This window comes from Emydura macquarii, unplaced genomic scaffold, assembly GCF_026122565.2.
Source record: "Emydura macquarii macquarii isolate MOO-44397 ecotype Brisbane River unplaced genomic scaffold, CSIRO-AGI_Emac_v2 contig_968, whole genome shotgun sequence".
NCBI lineage: Eukaryota > Metazoa > Chordata > Testudines > Chelidae > Emydura > Emydura macquarii.
In genome coordinates this window covers 3,397,196-3,417,094 of record NW_027131105.1, presented here as the reverse complement: position 1 = coordinate 3,417,094, position 19,899 = coordinate 3,397,196, and the positions used below count along the sequence as shown (strand labels likewise).

The 19,899-nt window shown below is 41.1% G+C and overlaps 2 protein-coding genes across 2 annotated transcripts in view; one reads left to right on the top strand and one right to left on the bottom strand.

Annotated features, from left to right (window-relative positions):
• Nucleotides 1–19,899, bottom strand: part of FBXW12 (F-box and WD repeat domain containing 12) — a 142,488-nt gene that overhangs the window by 39,508 nt on the left and 83,081 nt on the right. The window lies entirely within an intron of this gene.
• WNT7A (Wnt family member 7A) overlaps nucleotides 5,725–19,899 on the top strand; it is a 42,609-nt gene continuing 28,434 nt past the window's right edge. Inside the window, exons 1-2 of the mRNA XM_067543815.1 lie at nucleotides 5,725–5,795; nucleotides 7,377–7,603. Coding sequence (XP_067399916.1) covers nucleotides 5,725–5,795; nucleotides 7,377–7,603 — 298 coding nt within the window. The remainder of the gene's footprint in view (nucleotides 5,796–7,376; nucleotides 7,604–19,899) is intronic.

Below are 19,899 nucleotides of genomic sequence, written 5' to 3'. Positions count from 1 at the left end.
TGCATCTGAAGAAGAGAGCTGAAGTCTCTCAAAAGCTTATGCCTGCAAATATTAAATTTGTTAGTCTTTAAAGTGCCACAGAACTCTCGTTGTTTTTGCTGTATACAGACTAACACGGCTACCCCTCTGGAACTATAATACAAAATAAGGTATTCAGAAGTTTAACAAATAGAGGAGGGTGGGCTGGCGCTGAAGATGTTCCTCACCTGGGGCGCCATTTGGTCTAGGGCTGGCTGTGTTCATACTGCTTAGATCAGCCAGGGAAATCAAGTTATTCTAGCTTCAGCATTAGAGACAATAGAGAAAGAAACATGGATTGAATTCCAAAGAGCTCCTGAATTTTATCTTACTTTGCATATCAGATTAGAAAAGAGCAGAGAGCATGAATTGAATCTGGAGATGCTTTTTAAATTACTTTCTTATTTCTTCAGTGTTTGGAGATTAGTTTAATCTCAACACCTAGAGTTCTGAATTTATAACTAAGGCTGGTCAAGATCTCAGCACTCTAGACTGGATGTTACCTTCCATAGCCTGTTCCCGTTCTATGTGGAATTCAAGCAAAAGTGTGGATAAGAGAACTATTGTTTTATAGAATCATTAGAAACATCAGTATAATTGTTAATGCAGCACTTAATTTGATGTGTCATTTAAAACTTGCTTTGGGTGGAAGCAGTAACCCATAGGAAAGATACGATACTATCATGTATATACATACAACTATTGTTAGGGCAGGATTCACCAGATGGCACTATTACAGAATCTTAAGAATTCTCGCTTAGTGTGTTAAGTCTTGAATTTTTGAAGAAATGCTGCACTGTTGTTAATTTTTGTTTGCATATTCTTTTAGGGGAGCTGTGGCAAGCAGCAGGGGATTTTGTTCTCTGCATTAATACTTTTCACTAGGCAATATCTTGGGGTCAGAAATGATCTCAGGGAACCAGATGTTGGTGTTTGGGCTGAAAGAGTGAATTGCCTGCCTGCTGTTTGTGATCACATCTGTTCAAGGACTGCTGTATATAGTGTAAATAAAACAAGTTACACTAAAAAGCTAACTAGGCTCTGCATCACTGATTTCTCTTCCAATGGGGAACAAAGCTTCAAGGCTCCAAAGTCCGCTATCACTTGGCCAAGGAGCAACAGAAAACCATGTGAGGTCTGGAATTCCTACAAGTATAGAAACAGGAGTACATTGTGCAGTGGTGTATGGAGGGTCTCCAGCGCCCGGAGGCCAAGCCTACATTTCTGCCCCACCGCGTAGGGCAGGAGAGGTCCTGGCGCCGCCACCCCAGCTGCCCTGGGGAGGGGTGGTCTATGCAGGCTTGGCTCCGTCACCCCCCACTCGCCACACTTATCCGGCGTCCGCCTCTCCCATTGCAGCCCCACAGCCCAGTGCCCGCTTGGATGTGGGCGGCTTCACTCCCCGGCCTGGGGTGGGGGGCTGGGGTGGCCCTTCATGATGCGTGGGGAGGGAGGCGCTGAGGGGCATTCCTCAGAGCCTCCTGCACCGCCCTCTCTCCACCTGTTGCGAAGGGTCAGCCCAATGTGTCCCCCCACACTTATCCGCCACTCCAGCTTGTCTCTCTCTCCAACAGAAGTTAGTCCATTAAAAGATATTACCTCACCCACCTTATCCCTCTAATATCCTGGGATTGATACAGTTACAACAGTGCACAATAGCAAGGTAGTAAGAGACAAAAACCAAAAGTTAAACAACAGTCTTGTGAAAAAAAGGCTTGGGGGTCACCCACCTGGAAGTGGAGGGATTATTTTCATAAACTGCAGCTCCAAAGCTCCGGTAGATCTGTCACGGCCTGGCCTCTTTGAGGGAGGTTGGCAGGGCACTTAGTGGCCAGGGTTATGGCCCCCCACTCTCATGTAAGACCAAGATCTCTGGGTAGAAACTCCTCAAATCCCATGGATCTCTCTCTATTATTATTACAGTAGTGACTAGGAGCCCAGCCATGGATCAGAACCGCACTGTGCTAGGTGCTGTACCAACACATAAAAATACGGTCCCTGCCCTAAATCTGGATAGGCAAGCATATGCTATGGTGATAAGTACTTTGGAAATGCAGACAGGTTAGAAAGATAAGGCAAGCTTCCAACATCTGCAGAACTTCTGCATAATGTAAAAATGGGGAACTGGGATACACAGATAGTGCCTATGCTTCCCTCTTAAACCAATGTAACTTAGGCGAGAAACACATTCACGTGAAAATGCTCTTCTGTGCAACACTGTTCTACACAGTCCAAATCAGCTGTTTAAGTGCTCTCCAGGGGCCCATTTGAACACAAATTCAAATCAGTTCTGAGGGCATGTGTTCAGGATGCTGCACTCTCCAAAGTGCTAAGCATACCTAGTGCAGAATGCTATTGTCCCTCTCTCCCACAGCTGGTCATGTGGCAGGAGACGGTGTTGCATGCATTTTCCACCATGCTATCTAGAGGTGGGGCTCACTGTGAGAAACAACATAACATGATAAGCCATGCTGATCTGAGGGAACAAGGCAGTGTAAATAAGAATAACACTTTTCTCTATATCTTTTCAGGGATTTCACCTTTTTCCATAGGTTTTCCTACAGGAGGAATCATTATAATTAATATTAATGTCTATAATTAATATTTTAAGTCTTATTAATATTTGCTGTCTGTCTACGAAATGTGCCCTTTGAGGTGCCTGGAAACCATATGCGCTATAGACGATGTGTAATATGGCTCTGGGTAACTCTCTCACTTAGTGTAGGTTGTAGTCACACCTTAAAACATTTTCCATTTGAGTCGGTAAGTGTCTTGGGGCAGGGAACGTGGTCAAAAAGTTCAAACCCAGGTGCCCAAAGTGAACCTCCTAAATGCACACATAGGCATCTAAGTAAAAGTGGCCTGATTTTCAGAAGAGCTGAGCTCCCACTGACTTCAATGGGAGCTGCTGGTTGTTGACCTTAGGTACTAATTTTGGTCCCTGTTTTTGAAAAATTTGGCCTATGTCTTCAGCTGTCTTGTGTAGTGCAGACCAGACTGCCAGCACTTCAATAAGTGATTAAAAACACCACCAAACCGTTCCTCATTTATTACCTGAATTCTGGGTTCTACACGTTTTATTAAAAGCACAACATTTTAGTTTAGACCAAAGTCAAATCCTCAGTGGCGTTTACTCAGAATTCTCTCTCCTATACTGGTGTTATCATCTTAGTACTAGCTGCAGGACCCATTTTCTTCCACTAGATGGTGCATTTACAAAGAAAACTTTGTTTCCTCTCTAGATATTGTCAGAAAAAACTTTTGCTTCATCTGCCCTTTACAGAGAGAGAGAGAGAAAATATGTGAAGTTTGCACAGATGGGATTTTTCTCCACATTTTGTTTTGATCACAAGGTGCAGAGATGGTCATCCACCTCATGCAGTCTGAACCAGGCTAAATACATGCCTAAAGGGAACAGTTGTCAAACAAACTTGATATAAAAATGAAACTTTTGTTAAACCAAAAAACAAACACAAAGGAGAATTCCCCCGGAGTACGCCTGTACACACAAAATAACTGTGAACATAGTTCCAAATAATGGTGATCTGTTTTTGTATTAACACCAAAGGGTTAAAAGCTCTCTCCCATCTGGGGATCCTCGTGAGGTACAGCCACCCAACCCAAAAAACAAATATTTTTATTGCAAAAATCTGCACTTAAATCCTAAACAGCTCATATTCCCCTGAATACCAGTGCCCGGCCACTAACTGGGTTTTACCAAATCAATGAATTAACACGACATTTGTAAAGTGCTTTTCAAACTACGTAATTTCAAATCAACTTTCTAGTACAAATTATGAAGCCCTTTCATTGTTTTTTGTTTTCAGAAAAATACTGTGATCAGAACAATTCCGGCACCACACCCCTGTTATCATGTAGGTAACCCTCCCTGTTTGGTATATTTTAAGTGGATAATAAAATAGTCACCATATCCGCGTGAATTCCCGCTACTATGACCACACAAACCTTCTCCAGCAATGTCCACTTGTTAAGGGCTCCAATCAGTCCCGTCTCCCCCGCAACCTGACAAACACTTTCAAGTAGTAATCAAGACCCATAGCTATGGGAATAGGCACATATACTGCAGAACTAATGAGCCTCGCTAGCAACCAAAGTGAATGGGAAGCCGAATAGGTAAAACTGGTAAGTGTGTGTAGAATTGCTTTCTCTTACAAGCATTGTAGTGATGATATCCAGTAGCTGCTTGCTGTACACTTCCTCCTGATGGGGCGCAGCTAGGAGGCTAAGACCCAACGATACCTGATCAGAAACCATCCTTTCGTCTTTGACACAAAGAGCCCCTGGCAGGACACTTGACTGCCACCGGGCGAGCAGCTAAACGCTCCTATCTTTGTCATTAAATCAATCAATCAAAAATAAGTGGTATAGGCAGCCGACAAAGTAGTCAGGCAACAATGAGCTTCTTCTCTCTGGGCTGTTGTCTGACAATCCAGCCTTCCTTTGGTACAAGTAGATACGATCTAAATTGTCCTGAGCTGAGGACTTCACGCAGTGGTGCTGAACACAGAAAGTGTTCCTTTCCTAAGCAGCCTCTGCCATGCCCCTGGCTGACAGGGATGCTGCTGTGGGGAGAGGGTTTATCTTGGTGATCATTTGTTAATCCTGACTCGGAAATCGGGAGGTGGGTGTGTGTGTGCAGAGAAATGAGATAAAAAAAAAAAAACAAGTGGGTAGGCAGAAAGAGGGGAGGAGCATTGGGGCTGATGGCAAACACACAAAATCAGCCCTGTATGATCACCCCACAGAGCAAAACAGGAAAACTATCCAAACATACAATTTCAGATCCCCCTTCATTCTCTGGCGAGGCACAACACCATCCATCAACCCGGGGAAAGTGGCGAGGGAAGGGAGAAAGACATTTTGCAAAACCCTAAAAACTGAGCAGGTGAAGAGAAGAGTGAAGGGATCATCCTAGAGAAAGATGAGAGCAATGCAGACCAGTGTAGCCTAGCATACTAAAGCGTCAGGAGATTTTTGCACACCTTTTGGGGCTTCTGCATCTTTTCACATGCATATTTACCGCTGTGTCTCATACGGAAATCAATCTGTTCCACTCGTTCTAGTTGGGACTGTCATTCAATAGAGTCTATGCTCCTTTCCCTGATCCTTGATTTAAGGAAGGACTTCAAGAAACCCACCTTCCGCCCAGGAGAATCGCTGTCGCTTCTTTAAAAGCAGGTGGTCTGTTTGCGATTTCTTACTCCCCTCCCCTCCCCCCACCCCAACCTCCCGTCTGGACAACTCCCTCCTTGGAAGAACACGCCCAAGTATCTGAAGAAGAGAAAAAAGAAGAGATAGTAACATTGAACCTGAGGGGAGATCCAGAGCTGCTGCGCACAGAGAGATCACTGCAGCCTATACATTCCCAGCACTAAAGTATTACGTGTGACAGGCATACAAATCCGGAATAAAAAGAAAAAGAGAGAGAGAGAGAGAGAGAGACAGACAGACACAGGGTGGGGGGAGAGAGAGAGAGAGAGAGAGACCCAGCTGAGGGATATGGTGTTTGTCTCTTGGGATTTACAAACACACACTGCCAGCTCAGATCACAAGAGGGTTTGTCTGTTTTGTCTGCACTACCTTGACCCGGAGCTGCACTGTTTGAGGCAACGAGAAATTAACCAGCACGAATAGCATTAGAGGCATCATTCTGCATGGTGATCTGAAAACCAGCAAACAAGGAATATGAACAGGAAAACAAGGCGCTGGATTTTCCATATCTTTCTGAGCCTAGGGATTGTATATATCAAAATTGGGTAAGTAACTTTAAAAACCCCCACAAACGATTTCTCTCTGCCTAACCTGTCCAGACCGGTTAATATTTAACTCGGGAAGTTTGGAGGACTTATTTCTTTTTTAAGGAGAGCGCAGAAATGCTATTGCCCGTAAATGAATTCTTGGTGTGTAGTAAGTGTGGCGCTGGGGAATGTGAAAGTCACTGGTGATGTGCAGGAAGCATGACTGGAATGGCAATGCGCTGAGGATATATGTATGCTCTGGCCGTACCTACCGTAGCCCCTGCAACCCAGCCCAACCCCACCCTACCCTGCTTTCACATGCATGGCCAGGATCGCTTCAGTGGGATTTGAAAGGACACTTGTCAGCCGTTCAGGAGAGCGAGCACCAGCGAGGGTGGCCGCCGGCTCCACACCCCTTCCTCCCCCAGGAGCTCCGGGGGAACCATCTCGTCTTGTCCCAGGTGCAAACTACTTGCTGGACTGTGGCTGAGGGGGATCTACTGACCCGCGCCTGCCCCCTGAGCCGAGCACAGCAGTCTCCCAGCGCTGCCCTGGGTCAACCCTCTCGTTAGCTGCTGCTCAGAGCGGGTGCTTTGGTTTGTTAAAAGCACTGGGGGGTTCCCAGAGGGAGCTAAAACACACATCAGCGCTCCTGCCAGCCAGGGTCAGCCCATCTCCTCTCACCTGGGTAGCGGCAGCATCTTTAGCACCGCACCTCCTGCCAATGCTAGGCGTTATTCTGCACGGGCAGGGAAGGGGCTGCAGCCCCGGCTCGGAGGAGGGCCGCTGTGTTTTCCTTACCTGCACTGTCTAATTTAATATCTTATTAAATAATGCCGATCACAACCACAAAACCCCAGCCCTTGGAGCGTGTGCATGTGAATGTGGCGCTGGAGTTGCATGCGCTCTCATTTACGAATCAGGAAGTTGGGTCACGTTTTGGCAAAAGCCCACGCGCTCTTTATCTCTCTTTTAATTATACACCAAAAAGAAAAAAAAAAAAAGGCGATGGGGGGAAAAGGCGAGGCTCTGATGTCTATGAAATTGACCCAATCTTTCCTTTAAACGTCATTGTTCTATTATTATGTCCAGGCTCAGCCAGGGACGCGCTGGGGAGGGCAAGAAGCACAGCAGAAAGTTGGGTTTGTCTTGGCCAGAGGCTGGTTGAGTAAAATGATGTTTCTCTTTTGCTGGAGTATGTGCCACAACCTGCCAGTGACATTAGCAAACAGCCGAGGGAGGATTTTAAACGCACGATGCCACGTGAATACCGGAGAGAAGGGTTGCAGGGGATTGGGCTCCCTCTGTGTCCTCTGCTGGGGGGTCAGGCCCCTTGATCTCCTTTCCACTAGACTATAGACTGACACCAAGCGGCTTGAAAATCGCTTGCTGTAGTGGAAGGTTAATAAGGGACTGTCAAAACGTTAATGTGAAGATCACAGGCTGAAAGCGCTTTAAAGGCAGAAAAGAGGCTTTGAAGTGAGAAGATGCCTCTGTAGCTCGTGAAAGAGCCCTGCCGCCTCAGGAATCGATTGAGACTGAAAGCTGCTGTGCTCATTTTGTTTGTTCTGAGTCTTTCTCCTTCTTCTCTCATTCCAGGGGTTTTTCCTCTGTGGTGGCTCTGGGGGCCAGCATCATCTGTAACAAGATCCCGGGTTTAGCTCCTAGACAGAGGGCAATCTGTCAGAGCAGACCCGATGCTATCATAGTGATCGGAGAAGGGTCTCAAATGGGAATCAACGAATGTCAATTTCAATTCCGAAATGGACGCTGGAATTGCTCTGCCTTGGGGGAAAGGACGGTCTTTGGAAAAGAGCTGAAAGTGGGTATGTTACCTCTTTACTGGTCATTGCAAGGTTTGGACCTGAAGTCCACCAAAAGGTTAGCCATAAGGGTTTGGGATACATCAAAATGTCTCAGAATCATACATGCTAGAGCTGGGGAAGACCCGTCTGTGCCAGCCAGTGCAGATCATTCCCTTCAGTATATTTTCACTTGCCCCCTTCCTCTAGAATTACCAAAACAGATAGATATCTGTGCATTTTCCCTGTCAGATACCTAGTGAAACCCTCTCAAACACGCTAAGAAAGCACTTACACTACAAATAAACTGTATTCCTCTAAATATTCCATTCTCTTGTACTTGTAAAGACTACGCCCTTTCTATCGTCTTTTTCATGCATGTATCACACACAACAGGACACGGACGTTTGGATCTGGTTGGAGGTTCTGCTGGGAGATAGGGTATTGAATAGAGGCTAGACTTTGGATTCTACACACAGAGAGCTCATGAGCCATTCTCTGTAGATGTCAGCCCCAAATGGTGGAACTATTACCGTCAACTCCTTTAGGTGAGATTCCCACCATTGGAGCAGGATGCTTATGATACCTGTTAATTTGGTAACACTGGCCACGTGGAAAACAATTATTAAGGCACCTGCCAGTTTAGGATTCAACCCAGACCAAAGCCTTAGGGGAAGTTTCTGATCTGGGCATTCAAATCTGAACCACATCCACAGTCAAAGGGGTTCTAATCTGAATTTCCAATTTGTGCTGGTCTCTCCATCATACCTGCTTTTTTTCATATTAATAGCTGAAACCGCATTTTAAATGTGCACTCAAAGAGCAGCTATAAAAATACAAATTTATTGTGGAACTTATGGTGCCAGAGGGCTTCTCTGTGTTCATTGGTCATGCAATACTTGGGAACAATGAGAAGAGTTAAAAGACAGAATTTCAGTCTTAACAGCCATAGTCAACTTCCAGTTCACAATCAACAACTAATCACTGACAATAATAGGAATTCTATGTCCAGCAGTGGAATCCACAGACCTGAGGTTCTATGCCTTAGACTAAGAGGGTGCCCAGGGATCCAACAAGTTTAGATTCAAGGATCTATTGGGGAAGGGAATACTGGCAGAATAGAGAGCTAAGGTATTTTATGAGGGTTTGGAAAGCAAGATGTAGCATTGGCAAGGCAAGGAGCCAAGAATGCCATGGACACTTTTATACAAGGAGCATGTGGGCTCTTTGATTTGTGCTGTATGGCCTTTGGTTTGTTGAGAAGCCCTTTGGCTGCACTGGTTTCAGGCCCAACTTAGTCATAATCCACCCCATCCATAGGTGGACCAGAGCAGGATATGGCCTAACTACAGACCTAGTGCAGCATTCCTTGTGCACCCACAAAAGTTATTGTGAGTTTTGGGTGCCCAAAAGATGGAGCATTGGCATCTATATGTCTGAAGTTTCTTGCTTAGGCAGGCTAAAGTAAAAGTTTTAGTATTCATTGAATGTATGTGAGCATGATTTCCAATGCTCGTGTTTTTATGCAAGAACAAAAACAGGAAGAAAAGTCTAAATAGGCATAAAAGATTATTTATTGAAGGCCAGTGGGTTCTCAACATCCCTGAAAATCAGGCAGTGTCTCTCAAATTTGTCATCCAATGCACATAGCATTAGTGAACACTTCTGAAAATGTGTCTGTTACAGTGGAACACTAACTGCTTCTATAGAGTTGGTTTATTCCAGCCATGATCCATGCAGGCATGTATCTGACTGATCTCAATGAGAGGTCCACTTGGAAGTCTGTTAGACCATTCCAATCTAACAGTTACATATATATTTATAAAAAGGAAATGTGTGCGCCAAAGAGGAATAAAGATGCAGCGTTATTGTGATATTTGTGTAAACACTCAGTTTTTTTCAAAATTGATTTAACTGGTAGGTTATATTTAGGAACTTTTAAAAAAAGTCGATGTTAAAGGAAGTAGATGGGATCCATCTTTGAAGCGATACCTCATATCTAATTGCCCATTTTGATGCTTATATAGATAGGTGTATTAAAATGTATCAGGCCAAATTCGTCCCTGGTGCAGCTCCATTGACTTTAGAACTTACACCAGGATTGAACATGGATCATAATAAACAAAACTCACTTAACATGTATAAGCAACAATGTTTCGATTTAAACTACGTATACCCTGGCATTTAAAAATATATCATATACAGCTTGATAGCAAGGTGCTTAAGGAAGATAACCAATTCCATGCAAAAATGCAACTTTTTTGGAGATCAAAAGATCATTCCAAAACATTAAGTAGATGATTTTCAGATTGATTAAAAATCAATCCTGGGCTGAGATCTTTAATGACAAGTTTGATTTCAGTGCAAACTGTTATGGCTGAGTTGACTTGGTGAAAAATAGTGAGTTTGTTGAGCACCACTAAATATTACTAATGTTAGTGTAATCATTTACATTCCACAGATGGTCTTCTTGATCATCTCTATTTCCTGTCTATAACAGCATGTGTGGAAACCTTTGCACATTTGATTCAGACAATATCATTTTATAAGATGGAAAAAAATATTCAGTTCCTAGGCTTCTTTAAGCTGCTCACTGTTTTCTATTCCCCTTTATCAACTGTTCTCTTCCTCTCCCTAAGCCCTTTAAAGAACCAGTATGAACTACAATTCACAATAATCTAAGCTAATATTACACTGTGTTAAAAAGGGCAAATCCTATACCTAATAAAGCCAAAGGCCAGACTCAATGCTCACAATTAAGATAAGATAAAAGGGAAAGTCTCACATATGTTATCATAAATACTGGGGATAGGAATGATACATGCAATATGAAATTTTAAACCCAAAATATCTCCCATATGGTAACCAATGCACTAATAACAATGCAATTTAATATCAATTTCAAAATATTTTACACTTGTGTATTTTTCTATATGAGTAGCAGCTGTAGATCTTTACTTTCTCATTCCTTTTCATATGATTACCCTAAATTGCCATTAGATTGCTGTAAGGTAAAAGGTACTAAAATATTAGTTAATGTGTGAAGACTGAGGATGTTTCTCAGTATGGCTGAATCTTTAAAATTATTACCTTGGAAGTAAGCAGGATACCACTAGTCCCACAACTGCAATTTGCAATAAAATCATTAGAGCACATGACATCATTCTGCTTCCTCTATTAGATGACTGCCATGTGACTTTAAAGTGACACTGTTGTGCATGTACTAAGATTAGGATGCAGCTTCAAAATGACTGTAATGTAACTTGTCAAAATACCGCTGTATCATTAAATGATTACAACATGGATTTATGTATGTACATGCTAATCACCCAAAAAGAAATTCTATCAGTTTGTGAGGATTCTAACTGGAGTTGTGTGTGTAAATCCATAATAGGTTACCTTGACAACTGCATATTCATGTTGACTGTTCTATGCCTATCTTTAAAAAGGGAAATAAAGAAGACCTGGGGTATTATAGACTGACTCACCCTAACTTCAATATCTGGAAAGATACTGGAACAAATTATTGATCAATCAGTTAGTGTGCATCTAGAGAATAATAGGGTGATAAGTAATAGGCAACATGGATTTGTCAAGAACAAATAATGACAAACCAAACTAAGTTCCTTCTTTGACAGGGTCACTGGCCTAGTGGATGGTGGGGAGGGGGAAAGCAGTGATATATCTTGATTTTAGTAAAGCTTTTGACACAGTCTCACATGACATTTTCATAAGCAAATTAAGGAAATGTGGTCTAGATGAAAATACTATAAGGTGGGTGATCTACTGGTTGAAAGAGCATATTCAAAGAGTAGTTATCAATGGTTTGTTGTCAAACTGGGAGGACGTATTTAGTGAGGTTCTGCAAGGGTTTGGCCTGGGTCCGGTACTATTCAATATTTTCATTAATGACTTGAATAATGGAGTGGAGAGTACATTTGTAACATTTGTGGATGACACCAAGCAGGGAGGGATTGCAAGCACTTTGGAGGAAAGGATCAGAATTCAAAATTACCTTGACAAATTGGAGAATTGGTCTGAAATCAACAAGATGAACTTCAGTAAAAACACATGAAAAGTATTGCACTTAGGAAGGAAAAATTAAGTGCACAAATACAAAATGGGGTTGATTGGCTAGTGCTGAGAAGGATCTGGGAGTTACAGTGGATCACAAATTGAATATTAGTCAACATTGTGATGCAGTGTTGAAAAAGGCTAATATCATTCTGGGATGTATTAAGAGGAGTAAGACACAGGAGGTCTTCCACTCTACTCAGCACTGTTAAGGCCCAGCTGGATTATTATGTCCAGGTTTGGGCATCACGCTTTAAGAAAGATGTAGACAAATTGGAAAAAGTCCAGAGGAGAAGAACAAAATGTATAAAATGTTTACAAAACCTGACCTATAAGGAAAGATTAAAAAAATTGGATATGTTTAATCCTGAGAAAAGAAGAGTGAGTAGTGACCTTGTGAGGTCTTCAAATATGTTAAGGACTATTATCAAGAGGATGTAATCAACTATTCTCCATGTGCGTAGGTGGGACAAGAAGTAATTGGCTTGAAGTGCAGCAAGGAAGATTTAGGTTAGAGATTAGGAAAAACTTTCTAACCATAGAGATAGTTAAGTACCAGAATGAGTTACCAAGGGTAATGGAATCCCCATTATTGGAGGTTTTTAAGAACAGGATAGACAAACACCTCTCAGGCATGGTCTAGGTATATTTGGTCCTGCTTCAGTGCATGGGGATGGAATAGATGACCTATTGGGAATCCCTTCCAGCCCTATATTTCTAGGACATCAGGCATGGTTTTGTTATCAGACTGAATCCTGGGGTATCATTATTTTATTACTTTTGTCTTTACTTGGTAGTCTGAATTTTGATATTGCACAAGTGAAACCAAACTGAAACAAGTTTAGTTTTCTTTCTTTTATTGACTCTGGGCTATGACTCAGGAAATCTGGGTTCTAATCCTAACTCTGCCATTGATCTGTTGGGTAATACTGGGCAAGTCACTTCCCCTCTCTCTGCCTCATTTTACCCATCTTTAAAATAGGGATAAAGATTTTGACCTCCTTTGTTAAGATCATTGAGATCTATGGATGAAAAGCACCGTATATGAGCTAGGTATTATTATTTGTAAACTTTTTTGGGGGAAGGCACAAATAACTGATAATCTGTCTTTCAAAGATAGTTTTGGACAAAGGACTGCAGCTAGTGACCCCTTAAATTTATTCACTATCAACATAGCATATTTCTGTTTAGGTACTGGGTTCCCAAATATATTCACAGTGAGTCTGCATCCCATTTACAGCATACATTTCATTTCTAGTGTTATACAATATAGTTTGTTCCTTCAAGAGCAAGACTTTTCTCTACTGACATTTGAATGTGGATATCTGGTCATAACAATTGATAATGATAATGTCCATACCAGCGGAGATGATGTGGTGATGCAATTATAATTTTTTTTTTAAATTAAGAAATGCATAATGGTGACCATCACTTCAGCACTTAGGGACTTTCCATCACCAAAGCCATACAGTCTTCAGAGTAAGGCAGTCAAAGGACTCCTGCTCACATCTATGTAAATGAAGTGTCAGAAAGGGTCCAAAGGTCAGACGATGCAGACGGGTTTTTTGCTACAAGATGAAGCTCAAATTTGGGCTCTGATGAACCACAGAAGCAAATTCCACTCTGAGGGTTTCCACTGAATACTCAGCAGACTAACCCAGAGGGTGTAATGCCATGAACCGAGCAAACGTGAATCTGCTAATTGCCATAGGCATAACAGGACATGAACACAGAGCATTAATCTCTCAAATAACTGATTCCCGACTCCTAGTCCCTGTAGAGATTAACTGCACATAGAATAGGACAGTATCAAGCTGATATGATGATGCAAGAAAGAGATGTTTCTGTTTCTAATGACCTAGGGACAATGGGAACATATATAAAATTCCATAGGAAGACCATTTTTTTCTGCAAGTCAGTTGTGCCTTTGCAATGTGACAAGGCAAAGTTGAAAGCAATTTCAATGCAAGTGTATGGAAACCTGGAAAAACTAAAACCAATTTCAGTGCAGGTCTTTGAAGATCCTATGACAGACATTACACAGGAAGAACTTCAACACAAGTCTATTAGAACCTTATGACTCTGCCATAACAACACAGCACAATACCGCAAAATTAAAAGTAATTTCAAGACATCTACTGAGACACTGTGAAAAACATTCAACACAAACCCTTTGGAGAGAGGACATGATGATACTATTACACAGAGAAAACATGAGACACTATTGCCATGTACGTGCCTGAGACTAAGAATGTCAACTGTAAATAAAAGGATCTCACTGCAGATTTGAATATTAAAAAAACTAAAAATAATGAAGACAATGAAGGCTCTGACATTATACAACAAAAGCAAGCAAATCCTGAGTGATATGTCTGCCACAACCTCCTTAAATTAGCGCATTGTGTCATCATAATGGAAATTATGGACACAACTTGGCCTTCTCTATGCTAGGAGAAATGGGACCTGAAATTCACTGCTGTTGCAACTCCACCATTGGTAGAGTAGTGAAGCTTTAATAGGCAGAGATGATTAGAAGTGACAGTGATAAATATCTGAATCTTGCTTACACTACAGCTGTCAACATTGCTACCACTGGCAGTGCTAAACGAATGAGGGCCCATTTTGGGGAACGTATGTGCGCACTCAGAGTGTGGATGGGGGTAGAAAGGGCTCACCATCATGTGGAAAGTTATGTTCAATGAACCTTTATCCGGCTCATGTTACTCCTGTGAGTAGCTCAACTGAAGTCAAAGGGACTACTCATGTGAGTGACATGAACAGAATCTGGCCCTGTGTGCATTACAATAGGCCAAATTCAGTACTGATTTGCACTTTGTGCAATACCTTTACCTTCAGGGAGAATCTCAGTCAGAGAAGTTAAGTAATCTATGCAGGTTCACAGAGGAGAGAAGGTGTTAGGAGGTGGGATTAGAACTCAGGAGTTATTTGCTCCCACTTACTTTCATACTCAGACCAGTAGACCATGCTTCTCTTCCAGCAACATCCTCAACTCTTGTTCACTGAACCAAATTTATCATTGATTTACATTCCATATAGTCTCATGAAAGTAATGGGAGAGAAACTTGTTGTGGTGGTGTGAGTAAAGGTAGAGTCTTCCATTCTCACAAATTCCCATGATTGATTAATATTCTGCAGGCCAAATTATGCCCTCTGTTATACCAATGTAACCCTCTTATCTTCCATGAGTTTGCAGTGTAACTAGTTAGCCTAGTAATTGGAATTTAGAAAACAATTCTTTTTTGGATGCACAAAAGGAAAAAGAATCTAGCTCATTCTTCCATACCTCAGCTAGCAGGAGAAAAATGTAGTAACACTTATTTTGTCACTAATGTGTATCGATATGACTTGCAGTAAACACACGTGTTCAATAAAAGTTACCATCTTTAGTCACTTTTCAGATTAAAAATGCATTTTAAATCAGATCATTTCATGAGAATGGTCAAAGACATGATAGAAAAATCAAAACTTTTTTGATATTCAATTCTATTGTAGTTTCATGGGCCAGATCTTAAACTTTTTATTTTTTGAATTACGAAGAGCAAATATCAAGCCAAGGAGAGCACTCTAAAATGATTTACAGAGGGAAAGTAGGTTAAAATTAAATTAGTTTCTATTATTGGAGAAAAGATATTTGCCCATGAAAACAAACAGATAAGGCTGCCATCTTAGCGGAAGGTTTCTGCTTGATACTGTGGTATTAATACAATAGAGACCTTATTTTTTCCAAACACAATCAGTGTTTAGAGACTGACAAATACTATATGTTTTGAATCACTGGTGCTAGTGAACCTCCAGGACATACTGAAAGGGTTAAATACAAGTCCCAGTGAAATTAATGTGAATTTTACCATTCACCTCTGTGGCATCAGAATTTGCATTTATGTGCTGGATTTTCATCTCCTGATACCATATTTTAGCGTGTGTATAATATTTGCATATACAGTAACGCAGGCTTAGTTATTGACAGGCCAAATATCGCTTCTTCAAAAACAGAGGCCAGGCTGAAAATCTAGCACTATATCTAAAAACCAGCATGTTGCTTTACGCAAAAGAGTCAATCTTTCTAGGCTGTGATTGTCATAGTAAGATAAAAACATTGCCCCTAGGTCACATTAGTTGGAATTCACATCAGAAGGCTCCCATACCTGCCTTCAAATGTATCTTGTGAGTACATGTTTTAGAGAAACAAAAAGATTACATTACATTAGAACATAGAGTAACTAATGTCTATTGCAGGATCACTGTATAGGTTTTTCTAAAAGAAAATATAACTCCATAAAATACATTCTGATACAGTGTCGTACAAGAAGTGAAGGCATAAAAAGAAGGACCCATATCTTCTGAACTCCAAAATGATGTGTCTAATTTTATAATATATGTGCCTTGAGTAACTATTTTAGCTTAAAATGGGATTCTCTTTTGAAATGGAATATATCTGTATGTATCCCATCTCAGAATTTCATATTATCAATCGGGGTGTTTGCGAAACATAATAAAATCTAGACTGATAAAATAGGCAATGATTAAAGCCTCTGAAGGTGGTAAATATTTCATACTTACCTTTTTAAGTACAATTCACCCTATTTCTTTAACTTGGTCGACTAAGAATTTGTAACTTGTGGAGCATCCTCAACTTCATTTCAAATCAGTAGAAAAGTTGGGGGCTCTCAGAACTCAGGTTTGGGCCCTTAACTGGAAAAATGGTGGTACTTTAATATAATTTTTAAATCTGCCTTTGTTTATTAATTACACATGCTGTTTTCAGAATCAAGCCTGTACGTGCTCGCTCTCTCTAAAAAAGGCAGACCCAGATAAGTAGTCAGAGGATGAGTTCTGCTCTCCATTTTACTAACTATGAATTATGATCTCTATAGAGATGTGAAGTAACGTTAGTCATGGCACATAATTGGCAAGGTACACTGTATTTTCCATCTTTCTATTTTCACAATCAACATATATTTCAGTTCATGTCACTGCAGATAACTCCCTCCCTGACCCTTTGGCTTTAAATAGCAGAAAATACAACGTATGTTTTCCAGTGAGATAAATACAAATTTGTCTTTTTTATTTCCCAGATGAGTCAATTTATGGTTGGGCTGATATGGTGGGACAACACTTTTTAAAAACATACTTAGATTCTGAGAACTGAGCTGCTCAACACCATCAGTTCTCACTGACTTTATTGAGTGGAGTTGCGGGCACTCAGCACCTTGCAGGATTAGATCCTGATTTCCCATGTAACACCAAACACACCTTGATTATTACCGCACTGGCACGCAAACATTTTGTAAAAGAGTTTAATTTACACTAATTAAAAATGAAGAACTCTGTTTTAAAGAACAGAACTAAGGGGGAAGGGAGGGGGGAGAAGAATGGAAGATTCCAAATCAGTAACAAAATATGGGTCCATGTTGGCACCTGTTACACAAACACATTTCCCCATTGACTTGCCAAACCCCAGTCCTGTCAACATTTTATTCATGGGAGTAAAGTTATGCATGTGCAGATCTGTAGGAGTAGGGCTCAAGTGTACAGCATGCATTTCCTATAGTTACATTAAATGTTAGAAGAGTCACATGGTGGCCAATTTAACAAGTGTTAAGGTTATTGTGCCCTCTGTTTTTGACTTCATAGCTGTTCTATGCAAGAAGCAACTGCAGGATGTTGCCTGTCTTACACACCCCTAAGTACAAACAAATGCATTTAAAAACTAAAAGACTCAAAACATTATTCCCTCATTCACATATTTGCTAAATATGAGTTAAAAGTTTCCCCCGGCAACAGTTGATGATGTAACGGATGCTAAAATCCCAGAACTTAGAGACTGAAGGGGCCTATTAGGTCACCAAACTTGTCCCTTGGAAGGCCAGGATATTGGTTTTTTCATGGGATGTAGCTCTGCTTTAGATATTGCTGGAAAAACTCAAGAACCTGAAAGCTTGAGTTTTTGTCTTGGCAGCTAAAGGGTCTTACACCGCACCTTCAGTTTTTTTACCTATTGGTAAAAAAGGGCATAGGACATACCTTTTATTCCTATTTATTTAATAATCACCAGAACAAGTGATCTCTTCACCAAAAAGCACTTAACATTTGACCATGTACAGATATCTTGGTAGTGCTTGGCTATCTAGGGATTTGTACTGTCTAAACAAAAGAATTCTGTATGTTTTATGGTTTACTGAATACTTGATCTGATATTCAGCAACAGAGGGAGTTTCCGTTAATAAAGTGTGAGCAGTATGGAACTGGTGGTATTCATGGTTTAGTTTATTTGTGATAATCCCAGTGGTTCCATTTACGACACGTAATGAGCTTCCCCAGCATCTCCTGTTCACCTGCACTGTGGCGTTACTGTGCAGTCCTGGGTGACAGGACTAAAGACAGATTTGGAATTATCACATGTTATGATGAGAAGGATCTAGGCCATTGTCCAAAGACAGAACTCTAGTGATTCGGAAGACAATCAAAGCACTAACAGTTGCTTTGTGATAGTGAAGTCTCATCAGTTTTTAGAGGCATGAGTACCAAACTATATTCCATCAAAGCAAACAGAACTATGACATGCTGGTATGCGGGAGAGCAAGAATTTTCTTTCAGAAGCCACAGTGCATAGGTCATGTCCAGAAGAAAGTAGAGAAAGGAGAAGATATTCATGTCCAACGCTGAAGAAGAGCCTGTGTTCCTAGAGCATTGAAGCACTTGTTCAAGTATAGTTCACCTTAATTTAAAGATAGTACCTGTAATGTAGCCAAGATCAAAAAGAGCTTGATCATCTCCCATGTAATTACAGGAACAGCCTTTACTCGCACAAATGGATATTTTTCTAGAGGTTTTTAAAATCTGGTGTTCTAAAGTCGGTATCCAATGTAGGCATTGCTCACCATAGACAAAAAGGAGGGAATAAGGGATTTAAGGACAATTTCTTTACTGTGACTTTGTCTCTTTGCTGGAATTTCTCTCCCATTCCTGTCTGTAGATTTGCAGCAACTTCTGCAAAGCAGAAAGAGTGGAAGGTAGGGCACTATTCCAGTCCATCCATTGATTTCTTAGCCTTAGTAGATTTTGCCAAGTTTGTTTATCAGTATTTATGAAATATGAGCCAAAATATGGCTTTCCCTTCATGGGCACTTCATGGGAACAAAAAGCAGACATAATACAATTGGTTGTGAGAGAATGGGGAAGATCAGGAGGTTAGCCTACAGTGCTAGTGGGGGGGCTGCATACCCTAGAGGGGGCACTTGCAAGTGAGCTGCCCTCTAGCTAGAGTACCAGGCAGTACAAGTTACATCTTTTGTACAAAGGTAGCAAACTCTCCACCCTCCCCTGGCAATCCTAGGAGGTTTATGTAGGCATCATGCTTCATTCCACCCCCACTCAGATGCCTGGGCATTCTGCACCCACAGCACTCCATTGGCTGGAAGAACCATAATTGGGCTGTATGACATTTCCTGCACTGACCCAACCTCCTGGACTGTGGTTTGCATGGATCTCCATCATCCCTTTTTAATTTGTTCATTGTATAAATTTATATTAAATTGCAGCTCCAAGAGGAGTTTTCAGTAAGGATTTAGATTGGCCAAGGAAATCACCATCTTGCAAAAATTTTTCTTTTTTTTAAATTTCTGGGTCCTTTACTGATGTTTTAGTTGGGTTGGAGGATTGTTCATGAAATATTTCCTGTCTGGCAGCTCATTCCTATTAATATATTCTGTCTATGCTCTCTCCAAATTCAGAGTTCACCCTTAAGACATGCTTTTTCGCTTTTACACTCCATCTCTGACTTTCTTAGGCATTTAGAGAGTGCCATGCACTGCAGTTTGGGGTTCTCCAACCTTTCAGGATCTACACAAGAGAGAGGACCACTAAGTCCAGCTTTCCTAATCACTCACTTTCCCCAGGGAAAGTGTTGAGAGTGTTTGGGATACCCCTGAATAGTGCGGAAACCACTGCTCTGAGCCCTATTCATCTTTTCCTTCCCTCATACAGCATCCTTCTGTTATCCTCTCACAATAAAAATGTAGCAGGAATAATTACTTGCTTCTTTGCCCTCTATTTTCTTTCCCTCTAATTTCATCTTTTTATGCCATGTTCCCTCTTCTTCCTGTATGAGAGTTGCTGGTCCCCTCTATAAAGCATTTTTTGATGCTATAATCATCAATAGCTCTGGATTTAATAAAATAATAATAATAATAATAATAAAATAACTGCATTAGATTAAGGTTAAA